At 55.4% G+C, this 20664-nt stretch overlaps 1 protein-coding gene across 5 annotated transcripts in view; it reads left to right on the forward strand.

The window, feature by feature from the left end:
* The first annotated feature begins 784 nt into the window (after window positions 1-784).
* The window catches only part of NFIC (nuclear factor I C), a 75631-nt gene continuing 55751 nt past the window's right edge, over window positions 785-20664 (forward strand). For 3 of the 5 annotated variants that reach the window (XM_003788732.3, XM_003788730.3, XM_003788731.3), the window contains exons 1-2: window positions 7815-7927; window positions 17018-17549. In XM_003788732.3, coding sequence (XP_003788780.1) covers window positions 7898-7927; window positions 17018-17549 — 562 coding nt within the window. In that variant the 5' untranslated portion in view covers window positions 7815-7897. Of the gene's footprint in view, window positions 901-7814; window positions 7928-17017; window positions 17550-20664 lie in introns of those variants that run through there. The other 2 variants (XM_003788734.3, XM_003788733.2) reach the window with 1 other exon arrangement.

The raw sequence follows: 20664 nt of genomic DNA on the forward strand, positions 1-20664 counted from the left end.
GCGGAGGCTTGGCCATTAATCCCGACCGGGGTAGGGGGCGCCTACTCTCCTCCGCAAGGGGCTGTTCCTAGGTCTGTCGTCCTCGGTGTTGGAGTCTGTGTCCCAGTCTGTTCTGTCTCCACGCTGTGCGTGTGTGTAACTGCGTGTATCCATGACACCTGCAGTCATGGTCCAGGACAGCTGGCAGAGGGGTCCTGGGGGTCTATGAGTGGGTCAGTCCGAGGTCCGAGGTGTCAGTCTGTGTGAGTCTCTGGGTGACACGCCGCAGATTGTGAATGTGCATCTGTACTGGCCTCCTGTAGGAGGTGTGTGTCCGGAACACCCCACCGGTCCTAAGTGTGGGTCCTCGTGTGTCTCGGTAACACCCACAGGTTGTGTGTCAGTAGAGCGCTTCAGGCGCTGGGTCTGCCCGCGTCAGTGTGCGGTGTGTGTCCGCGTGTGTAGTCGAAGAGGCCTGGCCCTCCTGTGTCCCCGAGTCGCTTGCGTGTGTGTGTGTGTGTGTGAGCGAGCGCGCGCGCGCCGTGGCGAAGGTGGATCCGCTCCCTCCGCAGCCAGCGGGGCCAGGGCCCGACGACCCGAAGCCGCCAGAGCCGCTGGCCCGGCCGCTCCTCGCGCGGGCCGGGCCAGGGATGGAGCCGCAGCCGGAGCCGCCGCAGCCAGAGCCGCGGCTCGGAGCAGCCTGAGGCGCGGGCGGCGCGCGGGACTTGGGGGGAGGGCGGGCCGAGGGGAGGGTCCTGCGGGCCGGGGGGGCGGGCGCGGCGCGCCCCCTCCCTCGCGCGCTCGCTCCCTCCCCCGCGCGCCCTCCCTCGCCGCCTCCACCCGCCGCCTCCGGCCCCCCCTCACCGGGGACCGAGCGCGCTCGCTCCGGCGCCGGCCTCGCCTCCTCGCAGCAGCGCCATGGTACGTCGCCGCCCCCACTTTCGTTTTCGCCCGGGGACTTTTTGGGGTGGTACGTGGGCTCCAGGCGAAAGTTGCGAGGTCTGGGGGGCAAGAGGCGGGGGCCGTCTGGAGGAGGGGCTAGATGCAGGGACCCCCCCCCTCGCCCATAGCCGCGGGACCCCCACCCACGATCCCCCCTCTGGCTGGGGGCGGAGCTGGCGCGCGGGGCTCAGCGGGAGACCCCAAGTGGGGGGCCCCTTGCGGGCTCTGCGGAGTTAGCGGGGAGGGCGGGGCTCTCGGGAGAAGGCCCCCCCATAACCCGGCCCCCCGCCCCCTCCCCGGGCCGGGCCAGACCTGAAGCGGCGGGAGGGCGCGGTCCCGGGAGCAGGACCCCCGAGCGCGCAGCCCGCTGGGGAGCCTGGGCCAAATGGGGGCGTCCAGCGGGGCTGCATGGGGCAGGGTTCGCAGCGGCCCCCGTGGGGTGCCCCGGCCCGGGCTAGCTCGGCGCGCCAGCTAGCGGAAAATGGCCGCTGCAGAGAGGGGCGGAGAGCGCGCCGCGGCCGCCGCCGGGCGCCTTGAACTTGGAGCCTGGCGGGCGGCTGAGCTCGGCGCCGCGCAGGGGCACCCGCCGGGCCTGCCCTCCCCTCCAGCCTCCCCGGTTCCGCCCCCCGGCCGACCCCAGACCCATCGTGGCTAGCTCTGGGTCCTAGCCCGGAGGGATCACCGGGTCTCCGCCCGGCGCGCCTCAGGCCCGTCAGCTGCAGTGGGTACACTTGGGGGTTCGGGTGTTCGCTCTGCTGGCAGCAGTGTCGTCCGCACCTGGAGGGGTGCGTGTGGGTCCCCTGTGGTCCCAAAAGGGGCAGCACCGGAATCTGCGGGAGCGTCCTGGGTCGGTGCGGCTGGGTGGTCCCGTACCTGTCCGTGGGTCCTGGCGCGTCGTGTCCTCCTTTATGTGTTGGTGTGTGTCTGCTTATCCACGTGGTTGTGTGTGTTGTGTGTGGGTTAAAGCATTGTGTGGCTGTGGGACAGTGTTGTCTGTTTTGAATAACTGGGAGACTTTGCGGTGCGTCCCTGCAGGGTGGTGTTGTGAAACTGTGTGTCTGTGTTGTAAGTCTCCGGGGCCGTGTGTCCCTGGGTGACCGTGGAATGTCCCCATGTGAGTGTGTGGCTGTCGGGGATTGCCAATGAGTAGAGTACTGTGTCGGTTCTCCATGGGACATTTGGGTGTCGCTATGTGCGTGTGACTCTAGCTCCGAGTATCCCTGGGGATGGGTCTACATCCCACCCCGACTCCTACCCTCTCCCTGGCTTTGCCCCCGCTTTCCTTTTTTTCCTGTTACCCCGGCTGCTGGCTGGGGGTCAGGCACTTTCTCTACCTTTACAAAGCTGTCTCTTCGTCTCATCCCCCTGCTCCCTGGCCCTTCCACTTCCCCCATCTTCGGGGTACCCCGAGGTGGTCAGGGCTTGAGGTTCAGGCGCGAGGTGGCGCCGGGATGCGATCACTGGCGCAGACGTCGCTCGCCAGGGGCTGCGCTTGCGCGGGGACCTGCCCCAGGGGGCGGGGCAGCGGGGGTCCTCCCTCTCTCCGCGGCCGTGGAAGTCCCGAGGAGTAGGTGGTTGCAGAAGCACAGGTCAAGCCTTGGGGGTGGCCAAGGAGACCCGTCTTACTCCCTATTCTGGAGAGACCAGAGGGGCATCTGGACTCGTCCGCAGCCCTACTCCTGCACTTGCCCTGGAATGGACCAGTCGGGGCGGGCACAGAGTTGTTGTCTCTTCTCCAGGGGAATGCCCGCCTCACCCCACCCCGTGTGTTTGATATAATTTTATAAATATGAAAACCCGAAGGCCAACCTAGAGTCTACTTTTTTCTTGTAACCCCTATCCCATTTCGGGGGTCTTTTGGGGAAGGGATGAAGAACCAGTCCCCACAGGGACACATAACACAAAACACTGGGAGTCACACTGGAGTTATGGCCACCCTCTGCACCTGCTTCCAGCCTCACTCACACATTCCCATTGCATTCCTGGGCAGTGGACTGCCCTGGCCTTGAGGACACAGCACCCCTCCACCCCTGCCTGTGCACAGCAGGACGAGTGCATATAGTTAGGCTGAAGGCACCCACCCCAACAACCTCATGTACAGGTGTCTGCATAACTTTACACAGACAGGTGCACACACGAATGCCCACTGATGCACACAGACCCAGGAAGACCCAGGCATGACTACACAGACACAGGCATCTGCACCACATCCTTCTCCCTTTCCAAGTCCTTGCAGGGTATGTGAGGGGAAGAGCCCAGCTCTGGGGAGGGTTGGTGGAGACAGCCATGGTGAGAGGAGCATGGTTTGTGTGCCTGTGTGTGGATGCTGTGAGGGTCCCACTTCTAGGTGTATGTGTGTTTGTAAGTGTGTGTGGTTGTTTGAAAGGGTGGATGTAGTGGTGGATGAGTCTGTGTATTCATACCTGTGTGTGCACTTGTGTGATGGCAGTGTGTCAAGTCATCTTTTGGGGAATTGTGAGGGTGTTGTGTTTGTGGCCATGTGTCCATGTGGCTGAGTCTGTATGTCTGTGTTTTGTTGGTTCGGGGTTGTTTGAGCCTGTGTGTCCATGTGTTTATGCCCACTCCTCTCTGAGGAGATGTTTGAGGCCAAGTCTCTGTATGTGTGAGTCTGTTTTTATGTGAGTCTCTGTGTGTGTTTGTGTCTCTCTATATGTGTCTAAATGTGTTTGTGTGTCTTATAGGGTCTCTGTATCTGTTTCAGTCTGTGTGATGTTTGTATATTTGTCTGTTTGTGTCTGTGTGATTGATGTATGATGCGTATGTCTCTATGTGGTTGTGGTGTGTGTATCTCTGCCAGCCCCAGTGTCATAGCTAACCTTTATCTCTCTTGCCCCTCCTAGAGCCTTGGTTTCTCATCTGTAAAATGGAGACCAAACAAGACCACCTGCAAGGGCTGCAGGGAGGTGGTATTGGCACCACCATGCATGTACTAGGGGCTTAGCACATGGGCTGGCCCAGTGCACACTGCACTGTGTCTATGTAAATGTTTCCCTACATCCTTGCCTCCTTTTTTCTCTGGATACAGTAGCTTTGGTGTTACTCTGAGGGGAGGGAGAACTAGCCTCCCTGCCTGAGCTGCTGTGTGAATTACACTCACTTTTCAGAAGTTTCATTTCAATTACATGAGCCATTGGTGAACATATGAAGAGGAAACAAAAATATCCCAAGGAAAAAAAAATGCACCCCACTCCATGGTCGTTACCATCCAGAGCGTTGTCAGAGCATTTGCACAAGTAACAGATACATATCCGTTTAGAGGATACATGTATATTCTTACAAAGGATACAGTATCTGTATTTTCATAAAGGATACATGTATATTTTCATAAATACTTGTGTACTCTTTTAAAAATTCTAAATGAGGTCTTGAGTTTCCTTACAGAGTCTACAACAGTGCGTTTCAACCAGGAGTGATTCTGTCCCCAGGGAATGTCTGACACTATCTAAAGACATTTGTAGTTGACATGACTGGGAAGTGGAGGAACTCCTGGCATGAAGTAGGTAGAGGCCAGGGACGCTGCTCAGCACCCTGCAGTGCCCAGGATGGCCCTACCCAGAAAATGATCTGTTTCCAAATATCCACAGTGCCAAGAGTAGGAAACTTGCTTTCCTCTTGGGTGTCTCTTGGTGGCCCCTCCACTTGGAAGTCTTGTTTTATCCACCTGCATTGTATTCCAGCCTGTGCCCATGCCAGGATTACAGCATTGGCCCCTCACAGGTGGACATGGTAGATGCTTCCAAATAGTTGGCATTAATGTTACTGAGTAGTGGTCAACCCTTTTGTATCTGGGACAATTATAGCAGAGCCTAAGTGTGAATCAATTGTAGGGAAGATACTCCAAAGTGCCAGGAGCTGAATCACACACCCACCTTCTGGGCTCTACACACATGTACATACACACACACACACACACACACACACAGAGATCCAAATCCACCAACTGTTTTTTAAAGAAACTACTATGCATAGGGCATTGCAATAACCATAATTCAGGTAATTTTCACTCAAAACCCAGAGGGTTTCCAGCTGCCATCATCCTTTTTTTTTTGAGGCAGAGTCTCACTTTGTTGCCCTCAGTAGAGTGCTATGGTGTCATAGCTCACAGCAACCTCAAACTCTTGGACTCAAGCAATCCACCTGCCTCAGCCTCCCACGTAGCTGGGACTACAGGTGCCTGCCACAACACCTGGCTATTTTTAAAGACGAGGTCTCACTCTAGCTCAGGCTGGTCTGGAAATCCTGAGCTCAGGAAACCCACCCACCTCGGCCTCCCAGAGTGCTACATCATGTTGGCATTGAGAGGTTAAGCTGCTGGCTGGAGGAAGCAGAGCCAGCAGCAACCCTACATCACAACTGCCCTGCTCTGTGCATTTAGTGCACTACTGTGTATGCTGCGAGGCCCCCTCCTACTCAACTGGGATAGTTGTCTCTGCTGATGCACTTGCAGAAGAGTCTACCAGCTGCCACCACCACCAGTAATATTAACACACCCTGCATACATCATGCTGTCTAAAGGACTCCAATCTTCCCAGTCTTCCAAGGTGCTTTCTATAGTCATTACCATTTTTACAGATGAGAAAACTAAGGTTCCTAGAGAGACAATCTGTGCTGTCTCAAATTTACCTTTAAAAGGAATTCTAGTGTGAAAGGATCCTAAACTGCCCATTGAAAGTTACAGGCAATGGAGGTGGGCATGGAATCTGGGGTGGGGGAGGGTTTCAGCAGGCAAGGAGAATGTCCTGAAGTCAAGTTCAATTTTTAAATGTTTTAAATGTGAATTTTAGATTTTACCTTATATGTGTTCATAGCATGCTTTAATAAAATACTGCTTTATGTTATGTTGGCATTCAGATACCCAGACATCCTCCTACTTATTCATCGTGAGGATTCATGTATGTTTGTATTTATTTATTTACTTACTTATTTAGACAAAGTCTCACTCTGGTGCCCAGGCTAGAGAGCCATGACATCAGCCTAGTTCACAGCAACCTCAGATTCCTGGATTCAGGAAATCCTCCTGCCTCAGCCTCCTGAGTAGCTGGAACTACAGGTGCCTGTCACAATGCCCAGCTTATTTTTCTGTTTTTAGTAGAGATGGGGTCTTGACCAGGTGTGTTGCTCAGGCTGGGCTTGAACTGCTGAGCTCAAACGATCCTTCACCTCTGCCTCCCAGAATGCTAGGATTACAGGCTGGAGCCACTGCCCGGCTCATCCTGGGGCTGTAAATGCCCCCCACTGGTGCACAGTGGGTTAAAAAAAATATTTATGGAGTGCTCACAATGTGCTAAGCACTGTCTGAATAACATCACCCCTACCCAGCGGGGAGCTAGCGGGGCCCAGGGAGCTAGCGGGGCCCGGGGACATGCACTCTGTGAATCCTGCCACTCCTAGCCCAGGTGTCTCACCCTGGGAAAGTGGTGTCTGTTTTCTGAGCCTCAGTTTCCTATGTTGTAACACAGGATAATAGGGCTACAGGCATCTTGCGTGTCCTCTGGGCGTGGGGCAGCTAGCTGTCCCAGTTGGTGAAAGCGTATCATTTGACCTCAGGACACTCAATAGCGATGACTCAAAAAGGCCAGGCTTTCTAAGAATGTCTTAGTGGACATTGACTCTACTAAGGGTCATTATGCTTTTAACAACTGACCCCATGGGGTGGGCACTGTTTGGGCCACTTTATTGGGAAGGATACCTGAAGTGGAAACGAGAGATATGGAAGCCTCTGAGTAAGGTGGGAGGATTCCGAAGTGAACTCAGGATTGTTGAGTTGGGGCTCCTGTCATCAGATGCCCTGGGGGGTTTAGACTCTGGGGAGGCCAAGTCTGTGCCCTGTTATTCTAGAGGGAGAACAGCAGAGCTTTAAGAATTTGGGCACCATAGCCAGATAGGCTACCCTCCCTCAGTTTCTGGATCCCGAAAATGGGCACACTGCAGGGCCTGGTGGGAATTACTGGACACTTGGTAAGAGGTTGCAAGGGCTTATTTGGCCACCTGGAAATGCTTCCTGGACGCCATCCTGGGATGCTGCGGAAATTGACGGTGCAAGGGTGCTAGGCCAACCTGCCCCTTCCCCTTTGGCAGCAGCTGGAGACCGCAGATTCCTGGAGTGTCCCACGTTATTCTCAGGCCTTTCTGGCCAAGAGAGGGCCGTGGGACCCAAGTCCTTCTCTCTGAGGAGCAGTAGCCCCTGTATGGCTCTGGTGGGAGAAGGGAGAGAGAGTGCTCTGGGATATCCCCCCCAAGGCACCCCTGGGTGTACATCTTTAAGGGGAAAGCCGCGCGCCGGCGCCGGCCTCTGCGCACGTCACTTCTTCATTCTTTCCCTCCCCCCCCTTGGCTCGTTTCTCTAACTTCCCGGCCAGCTCCGGGCGAGGGGTGGGGGTGCGCTTAAAAATCCACCTCTAGCCCCTAAAAGTCCAGCAACCGTCCAGTGCCCCCTTCCCCGCTAGGGGACCTGCTGTGGTCCAGACGTCCGCAGCGCGTTGGTCCGGGTCTAGTGCCCAGCCCCGGCAGCTGGCGATTGGAAATTCTGGCGTTAGTGGTGGGGGCCCGTGAGACTTGGAGGGGGGGAGGCTTTCCTTCCTCGCTGGCGCCCTTTTTTCCCTCGTTTCTTTGAAAGTTGGATGTTGAGAAGTGGGAGGTTCAGGGTGGGAGGGGAGAAAATTGGGGGAGGGAGGGAGGTTGTCAGAGGGTGGAGAGAGACAGAGAGACAGAGACTGAGGAGGAGAGAGAGACCCAAAGAGAGACCTAGACCGAGAGAGGAGAGCGAGGAAGAGAGAGAGAGAGAGAGGCGGGCACAGGAGAGGGAGACGGGAGGGAGGGAGGAGGGAGACCGAGGGAGGAGGCGGCGGGGAGAGCGCGCCGGCCTCGGCCGCGGGGGGTGGGGGGGGTTGGAAAAATGACTCAGTAAGTTCAGTGCGCCCGCTCCGGCCGGCCCGCGCCTCCCGCCGCGCCCGGGATGTATTCGTCCCCGCTCTGCCTGACTCAGGTACGGCCCGCGCCCGCGCCCCCAGCGCCCCGGCCCCACGCCCCCAGCATCCCGGGCCCGGAGTTTTGAAGCCCAAGGAGGCGGGACAAAAAAGGCGCGCGTCCCTCCCGCCACTCCGGCCAGGATGCCCCCTCCAAAGGCTGGGGTCCAGTGGGGGATGGGTCTAGCTAAGGACCCCTACCCTGGACCCACCCCACCCCACCCGAGACTCCTGTTCTGTCCTCTCCACCCCCCCCACCCTTCGACTCTCAGGACCTCTCTCTACCCCTCCCGGACGTGGGGGCTCGTTCTGCAGACTTGCCCTACCCCCACTCGGGACGCGCTCCCCCCTTCACTTCGAGAATATCGGTGAGGGGGCGCCTCCGGCTACCCGAAGGCAGGGCTATGCGTAAGGCGCCCAGCCTGCCGATAATTGCAATCTGGGGAGTCGTGGATGGACCCTGGGCTTCTTGAGAAGAGGACCTGTCCGCTGTGTCCCCGATCCTCCCCCCACCAAGGCTGTGCGGGTCCACCTGGCCCTCGGCCGCCTGTCCCCCGGTTATTGGCCCACGTGTGCGTGGAGGGGGAGGGGGCGCTCGAAGTTGGACGCGCCAGGAGCGGGGGCAGGGTGCTCCACGTTCCAGCTTGGTGTCCCCTGTCCCCTCTTTCTCCTCCCCACCCCAACACCGTCCCGGTATTTTCGCCGCATGAATTCTGGATTCTAGAGCGGCTGCTGAGAGGAGCTGGGAGGCGGGCATTCTAGGGTCTGGCTCTGGCACTGCGGCGCTGCGGACGCCCTCGCCAGCCCGGCACCTGCCCCTGCCGGCTCCTGCAGCCTCTCACCCCTGGCCATGCTCCCAGAAAGTCCCAGCTGAGCCTTGTGCAATGATCACAGGGGTGTAAGGGGAAGGGACAGCTGTCCCTGCCCCAGGCCGCTCCCCCAGGGGAAGCCTTCTGGCTTCCAACTCCCTCGGAGACCCCAAGACTTCAAGTTCTACTTCCCAGATCTGGCCCCCACCCCCATTTTACTGTGTGTCTTTAGGCTGGTGAGATCTGGCCTCAGTTTCCCCAGAGGCAACATGGCTAAGGCTGTTTCTGGAGAGAGGGCCATCGTGTAAAGTTCAGGCACTGGGAGGTGCGACTCCAGCCAAGAGCCAGGGGTCCTTAAGCAGCACTGTGTGGGGAGTGTGTGGATGCTGAAGCTTTAGGTACCCTACCCCATGTGTGACCCTGGGGTCCCCATTTGTGGCAGAATCCTTCTCATTGGCCCCCACCAGCTATCACTGGGAGTCCTTGCCTTCCCACAGGGAATGTGGGGGCTGGTGCTGAGGGGGTCTCAAGCCTATCTTCCCCACGATACTCTGAGTGACCTTGGACAATTATCTGCCTCTCTCCAGGCCTCAGTTTCCCTTTCTGAACAACTTTTGGGGGGATTCTCCCAAATAGGCACCTCCTTGAAGCTTCTCAAGAACAACCAGGGTTCACCTGGGCTTGCTGTGTGACCTTGGGAAGGTCTCTGGGCTTATATGGGATGGAATGAGCAACTCCGAGGTACCCCCCACCCTTCCCACACTAGCTCAAGAGAGCCAGGCAAGGGGGCTGAGTAGAGGCATCAGTGTACCCTGGAATTCCCCTGTGGGAACTAGTCAGAGATGGCTCCATGCAGGTTGCCTGGGGAGGGGGGTGGGAAGATCTGGAGCCCTGACTTTGCCCCAGAGAACTTGCTGGCTCTGCCTCAGTTTCCCCAGGAACAGGGCAAAGATCAGCCAAAAGGAGGGCTTGGGGTGGAAATAAAACAATGGAGAGATTTAAAAATATCCAGGGTTGCTGTATGCAAAAGACAGGCAAAGAGACAGAGACAGACTGAGAGACAGACATAGAAGGCTCAGGGGATCTTCTCCCCTTAGATTCTCCTACTTACTCCCACCGCTCATCCCAGACGGTTGCCCTGAAATCACTTAGCTTCCTCTGTAGCCTCAGTGGAATCCCCACTGCTCCTCCAAGGCCAAGCCTGATCTAGGGTCCGTAGTGGGGGGCTTGGAAGGACCCTGACTGCTATATGCAGGACCCCCAACTCCTGGCTATTCTGTCTCAGTCTTCTAAATCACATGCCCCCAATTGCTCTCATGTTGTTCTCTCTTGGTCTCTGTGTGTGTGTGCCTGTTTCTCCGTCTCTGACTCTCTCATAGTTATAATCTCTCTCCATCTATCTCATTCTCTGTCTCTTTCTCCCTGTCTCTCTGTCTCTCCAGTGAGTCTCTGTCTCTTGCAATCTCTTTTCTCTCTTTGTCTCTGTGTGTCTCTTCCCCTTGTCTCTCTCCCTGTCTATGTCTCTGGGCCTCCCTCTTCCCCCATCCCCAGCTAATTTTACAACCTGAGCCCAACCTAAAATAGCTCCCTTTTAGCTGATCCGACCCGGATCCTCCTCAGGAGCTGAGGCCGGCGGGGGTGGGGGGGGTGCCTCCGGTGCCAGCCCGCCCTGTGCCACCTGGGCCCTGCCCACGAGGGGGGAGCTGTGTGGCCCTGGAGCATTCTGGGAGCCTGGTCCCAGTCTCAGTGGTGACTCAAATGCTTTTTCACTTTTACTCTTAAGAGGAACTGTGTGGAGCTGCCTGCCGTTGCTTCCATAAATCCTGCTGGCGGGAAGGCCGCTCACCCGGTACTGGGCCTCCCTCCCTGCCACCCTCCTGCTTGCTGCCACCACCACGTTAGTTAGTTATTCCGGGTTTGGGGCCAAATCCCTCTTGGCTGCAGGCGCTGAGGATTCCCCAGGCCAGGCATCGGGCTGGGCCTGGGCAGAGGCCACCTCCTCCCATGGCTGTCTGGGCTCCTCCCTCATTCATTCATTCTCCTTCATTTCTTTACCTCATTCTGTGTGAAAGCTGTACTCTTTTTACTGCCATTTCTCCAGTGGGGAAACTGAGACAGGGAGCAGCCCTCCCCCAGCCCTCACTTTGGTTTGATTTAATAGATCTTTATTTGGCCCAGGTGGTAGGTGGGAGTTGGGGAGGCAGAGGTAGCAGGTTCCTGATCCAATGTGGATTCTGGAATGGGGGAAGGGTTCAGCCAGGGCTGGGGGTGGTGCCCTCCAGCCTCTTAGGAATGGGAGAGGGGCTAAGACTCAGAGAGGGCCAGAGAGTACCCCAGATGGCACAGTAGGACTGTGATTTGGGGTTACTTCTCATCTGGCAGTTTGTCCAGACCTGGACAGGTGGGCACTCCCCGTGTCCTGGCCCTATCACCATGATTTGATGGCCTCTAATTTGCTCCCCTAAAAAATACCATCTCTCTCCCTGTGTCTCTCCCTCTCTGTGTTTCTGTGGCGTGTCTCCCTTTCTCTGTTTCTCTCTCCTCCCCTCTCTGCGGTGGAGGTGCCTCAGCCCGCCAGGGCCAGGCGCCCTGTAAATCACGAAAGCTAGGATTCTGGCCGAGTCAGCGTTCTCTCTTCTCTCTCTCCCTCTCTTGCTCTCCCTCTCTCCTGCTCTCTCCTGCTCGCTCTCTCTCTCTGTCTGAGCTGTCCTCCCTCCCTGTCTCATGCCAAATGGATGGGAAATGCTGCTCCATGAAGCAGCAGCACCATCACCACCACCACGTGTGCACATGTTCATGCCAACTGCACACACAGGCTGCCCCTTCACCTGGGTGCATGTTTGTGACCACATGTGGCACACGCACGTGCACACTCCCTGACACCCATACTGATGGGAACACAGCAATGCAGTTCAAATCAAGTTCTCTCTCCGAGCCTTCTGACTCTGGGCGAGTAGCCTACCCACCCTCCCATTATCACCTTGAAATGAATTACCTCCTCAGGATGAGGATTTGGGAAGGCAGGACACTTCATAGGTGCTTAGTGCACAGTCTGGCACACAGTAGATGCTCAATAAATACTAGTTGCATCATGAATGAATGAATCATTCCATTGGTTGAGAGAAGGATCTTTGGTCTTCCTAAGCCTCAGTTTCTCCCCTAGAAAAACTAGAGGGAGCAAATCGGGGGACATAATCATGCTTTCCTTGGATACTTTGCCCTGGTATACAGTAGGTGCCAGATAAGTGCTGCTGTGATTGTGGCTGTTGGCTACACTAATAATTGTGTTAAAGATCACATGGGCATTTTCCAATTTACCTTCTCTTTGTTCTGTCACTATTTCTTCAGTGTGAACCAGGATCTGGGCCAGGCTATAGGGACAGTTGGTGACTGACCTGGGCTCAGACCCCCTGGTGTCTTTCTGTTGGTCTTTCCTCTCTTGCCAGGCCATGTCTAGGGTCTCCCCAGGTTTGACCAAACCTGGGTGGACACCTGCCTTCTTTATACCTTGTGTGTAGGGGGTGAATGATGGTAGCGTAGACAGAGGGGGGGATTGTTTCTTTGATGATCTAGTGAGGCAGCAGTGAACAAGGCAGATAAAATCCATGCCCTGACAGTTCAGGCAGGGGGGTTGGCAGGAAACAAGGTGACAAGGCAGGACCTGGCTGCTGCTTTGGCTGGAGCTAGCCTCCCTGAGGACATAGCAAGTGTGTGACTAAGCAAGGAACAGGGAGCCACATGGGATTCAGAGAGAGCATGGGAGGTGCAGAGGGGGTGCTGCTGTAAGCTCTAGACCCAGACCATGTGCTCAAGGGCCCAAGAGTGTGGCCAGGGGCTCAGGAGGCCCAAGGACAAGTTCTAGATCAGCTCCTTCCTGACTGACTTTGGGTAAATGACTTAAGTGCTTGGTGCCTTAGTATCCTCCTCTGGACAGTGAGTGTGATGACAGTTCCCATTTTGTAGAGTTGATGGCTCAACACTCAGCCTCTAAAAGGTACAGCCTCACTCCGTCACTCTTCCCTACCTCCCAGGCTTTCTGGCTCAGTTCTCATCCTCCATGGACACCAAGGCACAAAGATGGAAATTAGGAACTCCAGGGCTCAGTCTGCTGACTCACTGGTCCCTCTGGCAGGGAATGGCCACTCTCTGGACTCAGTTTACCCAAATTCCTCACTGGAGCCCATAAGGCCCTGCATGACCTGCCCTATCTCCTCCTGTCCTCCCCTCCTCTTTCTCTCCCCCCTCACTCTGCTCCAGCCACATGAGCCTCCTCACTGTGCCTCCAGTATACCTGGACCCACCCTGGGGCCTTTGCATGGGCTATTTTCTGCGTTTGGAAAGCTCCTACCCTGAATTGTCATCTTTCGCATCTTCATTCAAGTGTCATCTCCTGCAAGAGACCTTCCTGGGCCACTTTTAGCTAAAGAACAACCCTCCCTTAGGGATTCCCTGGCCCCCTAAACTCCTTTAAATTTCCTCAGAGCACTTTGCTCAACTGACATTTTAGTACATATTTGTTGACTTATTGACACATGCCTCAGATCATGATCTAGGTGAGGGTTGAGCCCAGGCAAATGCCAAGTCCTCAGCACAATGCATGGGGCTTGCACACAGTAGGCACTCAGTAAGTATTTGTTGAACAACCAAATGAATCCTTCCTTCATGGGGTTAGAGAAGAGCTGTTCATGAGCTCTGATGCTCTGAGCTTGAGGAAAGTAGTTACCCAAGGTTAAGAGCCCTGACGCTGGTGCCAAATGGGCCTGGAGTTGAATATGAGTTCTGCCGCTTGATAGCCATGTGACCATGGACAAGTCAACCAATCTGGGAAGGCATTGGAAGCAGGACTTTGAAGGATGCATAGGAGTTTGGAATAAGTGGTTAGGTAGTAGATGAGATACATTCTCATTAAGGATTGTTGAATCACTTTCATCTAGAAAACTTTTTTTTTTTTTTTGAGACCAGAGCCTCAAGCTGTCCCCCTGGGCAGAGTGCCGTGGCATTACAGCTCACAGCAACCTCCAACTCCTGGGCTCAAGCGAGTCTCCTGCCTCCGCCTCCCAAGTAGCTGGGACCACAGGTGCCCGCCACAACGCCCGGCTATTTTTTGGTTGCAGCCGTCATTGTGGTTTGGCGAGTCCGGGCTGGGGATTTGAACCCACCACCTTAGGTGTACGTGGCTGGCGCCTTAGCCGGTTGAGCTATAGGCGCTGAGCCTAGAAAACTTTTAATTGGAGTTTCATGTCCTAGTTTGCTGGCCTGGACTTTCAGGATGGGAGGACCACAAGAACTCTGAGAAAGGAACACAGCCTCTCTCAGTGCACAGTTGCCTGACAAGGCTTGGACCCAAATGTTTACCTCTCAGCTGTTGCTGTCCTCTTTGGACAAGGAAGCCCCAGTGGGCCAAACTGGGGTTTCTGGGAAAGGCCTGGCCTTGTTGCCCCTGTCCCTTTCCATCTCTGGTTATGAGGGCAAAGAATAAGTCCCCCAGTCTCCATAAGACTCCAGTGTTCCTTTCTGTCCATTGAACAGAATGAGAAACTAACTCTGGGTCATATAGACAGTGAAAAGGAGACTAATGTTTCTCCTTCCTGGGCAGTGAGTGCCTCAACCCTGGACCTTAGGGTTGGAGAGGGATGTGATAGAGCTGGACTCGGTTTATGGTTCAGGCTATGTCTGCAGGAACCTTGGAGGAAAGGCTGCTTGAAGGAAGGGACACTGGAGAAAAGACATTGAGGGATGTATAGGAGTTTGGGAGTATTCTCAGCATTTAGTCTGCCTTGGCTGCCTCCTTTGCCCGTTCAGCCTTTGAGGGCATTGGGAGGTACCTGGGGAAGAGGCTCTGATTGTCACAGATCTTATAGGACAAAGAGAGTAGCAGGCCCTGTCTCTTACCTGGTCTGACCTCCAGGGAAGAATGAGGGAGGATGGGGCATCAGGTCCTTGACCCAGTTACAGGCTGTTTGTCTTCTTGCCTCCATGACTAGCCCAGGTCACCAGTGACGTGGGCTCCCACCTCTGCCTGCCTCTCTGGCACCTGTCCCCAGAAAAGGCATAAAGAGGGGTGAGGGCCTCAGAACCAAGAGTTGCCCAGACTGAGAGAAGGGGGTTCAGAGAAAGGAGGAATCTGGGGGTCAGTTGTCCCTGCCCCCCCCCACTGATGCCTCTCTCCAGCCACCTCTTGTCATGGCCCCACCTTGACACTATTGTCTTGTCCACCTGACACCCCCTCTGTGAGCAGTGACCTGTGCCTCTATCGATCCCTCCACCCCCATCCCACCACCACCCTGCCCTGGCTTCTATGACCAGATGGCCTGGGCTCTGGTCCCAGTTCTGCTGACCAGCTGTGTGACCCTGGACAAATTGCTCCCTGTCTCTGGGTCTTGGATGTCGATCAGCATCCAGGGACAGGAAAGGACGAGGTTGGCTGGGCACTGGGATGCCCTGCCCCCACATCCTCTGTCTGTATTAGCAGGTCAGCTTAGGGCTGGGGGGACCAGTAGAAAAGGGCTCCCTGGTCCACTTCCATATGCAGCTGTTATGATGACTCATGCTTTGGGGGACATTTGGGTGGGGGAGCTGGGCTGGCACAAACTGAGCCCCGTCCTGCCTCACCCTGGTCTCACCAGGTGGGAGGCTATTTTCAGAGCCTCAGTAATAGGTGAAATCTGATGTTCCGGCTCCCGCCCTGTGGCACCCCATGGCCAGAGGTGGCCCAAGGGGAAATGGAGCACAGAGCAGGGAGGGTTTTCAGGGGCAGAGGTGCTATGTGTTCCTAGCTGGAAGATAGGCTGGGGTCAAAAATAGCTATTTCTTTCTCCAGAAGCCCCCAGCCTTGGGAGAACAGGCTGTGCTGAGAGTAGGGCTGATGGCCTTCAGGGCAGTCAGGGTTCTGGTTCTTATCCTCACACAGGCCCTGAGACCCCATGAGACCTTGGCTGGGTCTCTGCCCCTCTTTGAGCCTCAGTTTCCCTACCACACAGCAGGTAGTAGTAGGGCCTCAGGCCTTTTTTCTGCCTCCTGGCAGATTGTGGGCAGTGGAAGTAATCATAACAGCAATACTTCAATAGTAAGAAAAGTAATAATAGCAATGCAAATCATAACAATAATTGTGGTAGTAATAATAATACAGCTTTTTGAGAGCATGAGGAGGATAATAGGGTCTGTGTGCTGGAAGGAGGTATCACCCCATCTAGAAACCCAGCCCAGCCCAGCCCAGCCAAGGGCAAGGGGGTGGGAAGGAAGTTTTTCTTACCTTTGTCTTCTTTCTCCTCGAATTTCTCCCACCTTGAGGCTGAGAAAGGTCCCAGGTGTTCTCCAGATTCTGTCTGCCTTGCTGAACAATGTGGAGGTGGGACCAGTCCCCCACATCCTACACATACAGGAGGACAGGGTCCTGGCTATTACCCTTCTATAGCTCTCTGAGGGGCCTGACTGAGGTTGCTGCTCCTCATAGCTGGGTCCCCTCTTGGGGCCTCAGTTTCCTCATCTGTAAAATGGGTTTTATGGCCATCCTTAGCCACCAGTTAGACATAATGGGAGGGGGTGCCCCAGCTCTGCCAGGTCTCAGAGCCTCCATGGGCTTCAGTATTTCCATCTCTGGTTCTTCCTGCATTCATTGATAGACAGTGTATGCTCAGCCCTGCTCTAGGCATTTGAGGATGTGACAGCTCACACTCCACCATAAGGGGTTTGCAAACGACAGCCCGGGGCTGAATGCTTGACACATTTTTGCAAATAAAGTTTTATTGGTACATGGCCACACATCACTGACATCTCTATGGCTAATTTTGCACTAATAGGAAGAGCTGAATAGTTGCTGACAGAGTGGATGTCTCACAAAACTTAATCACTGACAGGTTCTTTAGAGTAAAAGTATGCCAACCCCAGTTCTACTAGGCAAAGAATGGGTGCATGACATCCCCATTCCCCCAACCTCAGTTTTTCCCATCCAAACAATGGGTCCTCCATTAGCCTATTTGGGACCCTTAGCTTCCTCTTTCTATATAATGGAGTTCAAGATGGTTCACCATGAACTTCTGCTTTGGCCTGCACCTTCCACACAGTCAAGCCTCAGTTTCCTCAGCTAGGCAATGAGTTTTTACAGGTTCCCCACTGCCGAGTCACCTCTGGCCTTCAGTTTTCCCCAGGGGGGTGGATGGGTGTGCTGTGGCCCCCCTGCCCACATCTGCCCAGCACTACTCCGCATTTGGTGGGTTAGTCTAGGCCCCCTCTGGCCTCAGTCTTTTCAGGCAGAGCAGTATGTCCCCACCTCCTGCTGACCTCTCCCTTCTCTGCTGGCAGGATGAGTTCCACCCGTTCATCGAGGCCCTACTGCCTCATGTCCGCGCCTTCGCCTATACCTGGTTCAACCTGCAAGCGCGGAAGCGCAAGTACTTCAAGAAACACGAGAAGCGGATGTCGAAAGACGAGGAGCGGGCAGTGAAGGATGAGCTGCTGGGCGAGAAGCCTGAGGTCAAGCAGAAGTGGGCGTCAAGGTTGCTGGCCAAGCTGCGCAAAGACATCCGGCCGGAGTGCCGTGAGGACTTCGTGCTGGCCATCACCGGCAAGAAGGCGCCAGGCTGTGTGCTCTCCAACCCTGACCAGAAGGGCAAGATGCGGCGCATTGACTGCCTGCGACAGGCCGACAAGGTGTGGCGGCTGGACCTTGTCATGGTCATCCTCTTCAAGGGCATCCCTCTGGAGAGCACCGATGGCGAGCGCCTGGTCAAGGCAGCACAGTGTGGCCACCCAGTACTCTGCGTGCAGCCACATCACATTGGTGTGGCAGTCAAGGAGCTGGACCTCTACCTGGCCTACTTTGTGCGTGAGAGAGGTGAGGCAATCGTGGGGTTAGGGCGCCATGTGGGGCGGGAGAGAGTCTGAGGGCGGAGGCTGGTTGGCTGTGAGGATCTAAAGGCAGAAGCAGGTTCGCACCTTCATGTCTGATGAAGGTGGCAGATCCTTGAAGTCTCAGGGGATGAGTGAGACTGTCGAAGAAGGTCTGAGGGGTAGGATATGGTGCTGTTGGGAGCAGATGAGGAAAACAGAGAGATGAAAATCTTAGCCTTCTGAGGAAAGCTGAGGGATTCTTGGGGTTGCATTCTGTGACTGCTTGTTGATTGACTTTCAGACATTGCCAGTAGTTAGGTCTTGTGGGTCCAGCCCTTCCAGCCAGGTGTTGCTGGTAGTCAAATGCCTGATCTTGAGACCAGCAGGGTGTGTGCACAGTGGGAGGGATCCATGGTGGCTTCCCAGAGGGGGCACAGCTGAGCTCAGCTCAGGATGACTAGGTAGCAGCAGACCTGGGGATATCACCAGTGGCAGGGCAAGCTGGGCAAAGGTGGGAGGCCAGAGGTGCCATTTGGCCTCTCAAGGTCACAGGTCCTTGTGCCAAGGTTGAGAGGGCAGTGGGGTTTGTTGCTCTGCCAATTCCTGGCTGAGTAGCCCAATCAGGCCGCAGTTTCCTCCACGTGGAGGTTATCAGCATCCCAAACTTGCTGGAGCTTTGATGAATACCAGCCTTTCATGAGGAGAGCATCTGCTGCTAGGACTGTCTTCATGTGGACAGAATCAAGTGCCCCCAGAGACCTGAATGGGCACACACCACTCCCTAGCCATACCCACTCAGGCCAGGGTTGGCACATGCTGGGGGAGCGTGTCAGATGGTGCCCCAACACAGACACACATGAGCTGCAAACCCAGCCCTGGTCCCCCACCCTGGCAGCCCCCACATGAACACAGTTGGTTTCCCAGCCTGGGAGGAAAGGGCATGTGCAGGAACTGGGGGCAGGGCAGGACCCTGGGGCCAGACTGTCTAGGCTCCAGATGTAGCCCTGCTATCCCTTTTGCTATGCCTCGGTTTTCTTCTTGGTACAGCAGGAATAACATAGCTGCAGTGTTGGTCTAGTGTTGATTAGACAAGGTCAAGGGCTCCCCATCTCCAGGCTGTGTGGGAGGGAAGGAGAGCAGGGCAGAGCCTTACTCAGTCTTGAACTTCAATCATTGACCCTGACCTTAGCATCTACCCCCTCCCCTATGGCCACCCAGGAGCAACAAACCCAGCAGGGGCTGGAAGTGAAGCGGCATTTAGGGTCACAGTGGAGGCAGAGAGGTGTACAAGGTGATAGTCTGTCATAGGGAGGGCAGCCCTGCGGCTCTGGCTCTCGTTACCATGCAGGTCCAGGTCTCCCTCTCCCACCTCATCCATTCGCTGCTCCTGGCCCCACCCCCACCTCCTCCACGCTGAGCTGATAAAATTTTGAAGCTGCTTTCTGCTGCAGTCAGCACAATCTCCAGGCACCTCCCCTCCCCCAGCCAACCCCCTCCCCCTCAGCTCAGCAGGCCAAGCAGCCCTGTGGGCCTCCCAGACACCTTGGTGTCCACACCTTTGCCTTTGTATCCTCCCTCCCTTCCAGTCCAGCCTACTCCATCATTCCCCAGGGATGTCCCTGACCCAACTGATGCCAGTGGACCACACTTTTCACCCCACCACCTCCCCATCCTGGCTGCACCCCAGCTCCCTGGGCATAAGGGTCAGGATGAGAGCTGCCTGCTGACTGGGTGATGTGGGACAAGTTACTTACCCTCTCTGTACCTCATTTCCTTCTCTATAAAATGGGAACTTGAGAATGGCCACCTTATAGGGAATATTGGGTGTCCTTGAAAAGTACTCAACAGATAACCCTCATGGGGTCATCAGCGCCAGGCACAAAGCTAAGGTCCTCCCCCTGATGATTAAGGATTCCCAGTGCCAGGCCTTTTTGTCTATGCTTGGAATGCCTTTCCCATATGGAAAACTCCTGCTCATGCTTCAAACCCCCAGATCCTAGTCCCACTTTCTCTCTGTCAGGCATTTTCCCAAGGGCTTAGCAATTCTTTTTCATTGCTCATAGGAGCCCTGCAAGCAGGGATCATTGTTGTACCCATTTCACAGATGAGGAAAGAGGCCCCAGGGAAGTGATCTGACCTGCCTGAGGCTACATAGCTGAGAGAGGGCAGAGATAAGATTTGGACTCAGGCAGCTTCTGCCTCAGCTGTGTCACTAACATTCCCTTAGCCAGGCTACTGTTGATGTTGGAGAAGAGGATGGGGATAAATCATGGTGGGTAAAATAGGTATCCAGTTGGCGTGGCTTGGCTACCTCCCAGCTGGGTCCCATGTTCTTGGACCCCTGCTTAACTGCTAGTAGTTGTTAGTACGACAGCAAGGAGAATTGGCCACCACAATTGGCCTCCTCCATCTGTCAAGTCTCCCAAGGCAAGATGGATACTGAAGAGAGGCACCCCCTCTGATGTCAGAATTGCAACAGATAATCGTGACCTAAGGTGGGGTCTCAGAGCTAACAGAAATGTATAAACAGAGACACAGACAGAGACTGTGAAAGACAGGGAGCCTTGGAAACATGAAGAGATGTACACACAGGTCCTCCCTGTCTTCAGCACAACTTGCCCTCACCCCAACTCTCAGGCTCCCTGTCTATCCTGGGGTTGTCAGGTGGATTGATTGGGCCTACAGGAGAAGCCAAGGCTTCCATCTTTGAGTTTATTTTGAAGGACAGAGGAGTAGGGAGAAGCCCTGACAAGGTCCCTTTAGCTCTGGTGCTGCCAGTGGTCAGAGTTCAGGGCATCTCCAGGGACAGAATTTGGCTACCCCCACATCCATCTGGCACCTTTGTGGCCACAAGGGGGCCTGGACTGTGGTGTTTGCCCTGGGGATGACCTAGGGGAGAGCTTTGGGGCCCATGATGGAGGGACGTGAGCTCTACTTTAGGGCATCAGTGGAGGCCTGCACTTTGGTGGAGGCCATGTGCAATTGAGTGGGACATGAGAATAACGATGTCAGGTGGTGACAGGAAAATAGAGCAGGGGAGAGATGTGGAGAAGAGCTGAGGGGCTGCTTTGGGTGGGGAGAGTCCCTCAGAGGAGGTGACTTCAGAAATGAAGGCTGGA

This window comes from Otolemur garnettii, unplaced genomic scaffold (genome assembly GCF_000181295.1).
Source record: "Otolemur garnettii isolate 467f Iridium unplaced genomic scaffold, OtoGar3 scaffold00029, whole genome shotgun sequence".
NCBI lineage: Eukaryota > Metazoa > Chordata > Mammalia > Primates > Galagidae > Otolemur > Otolemur garnettii.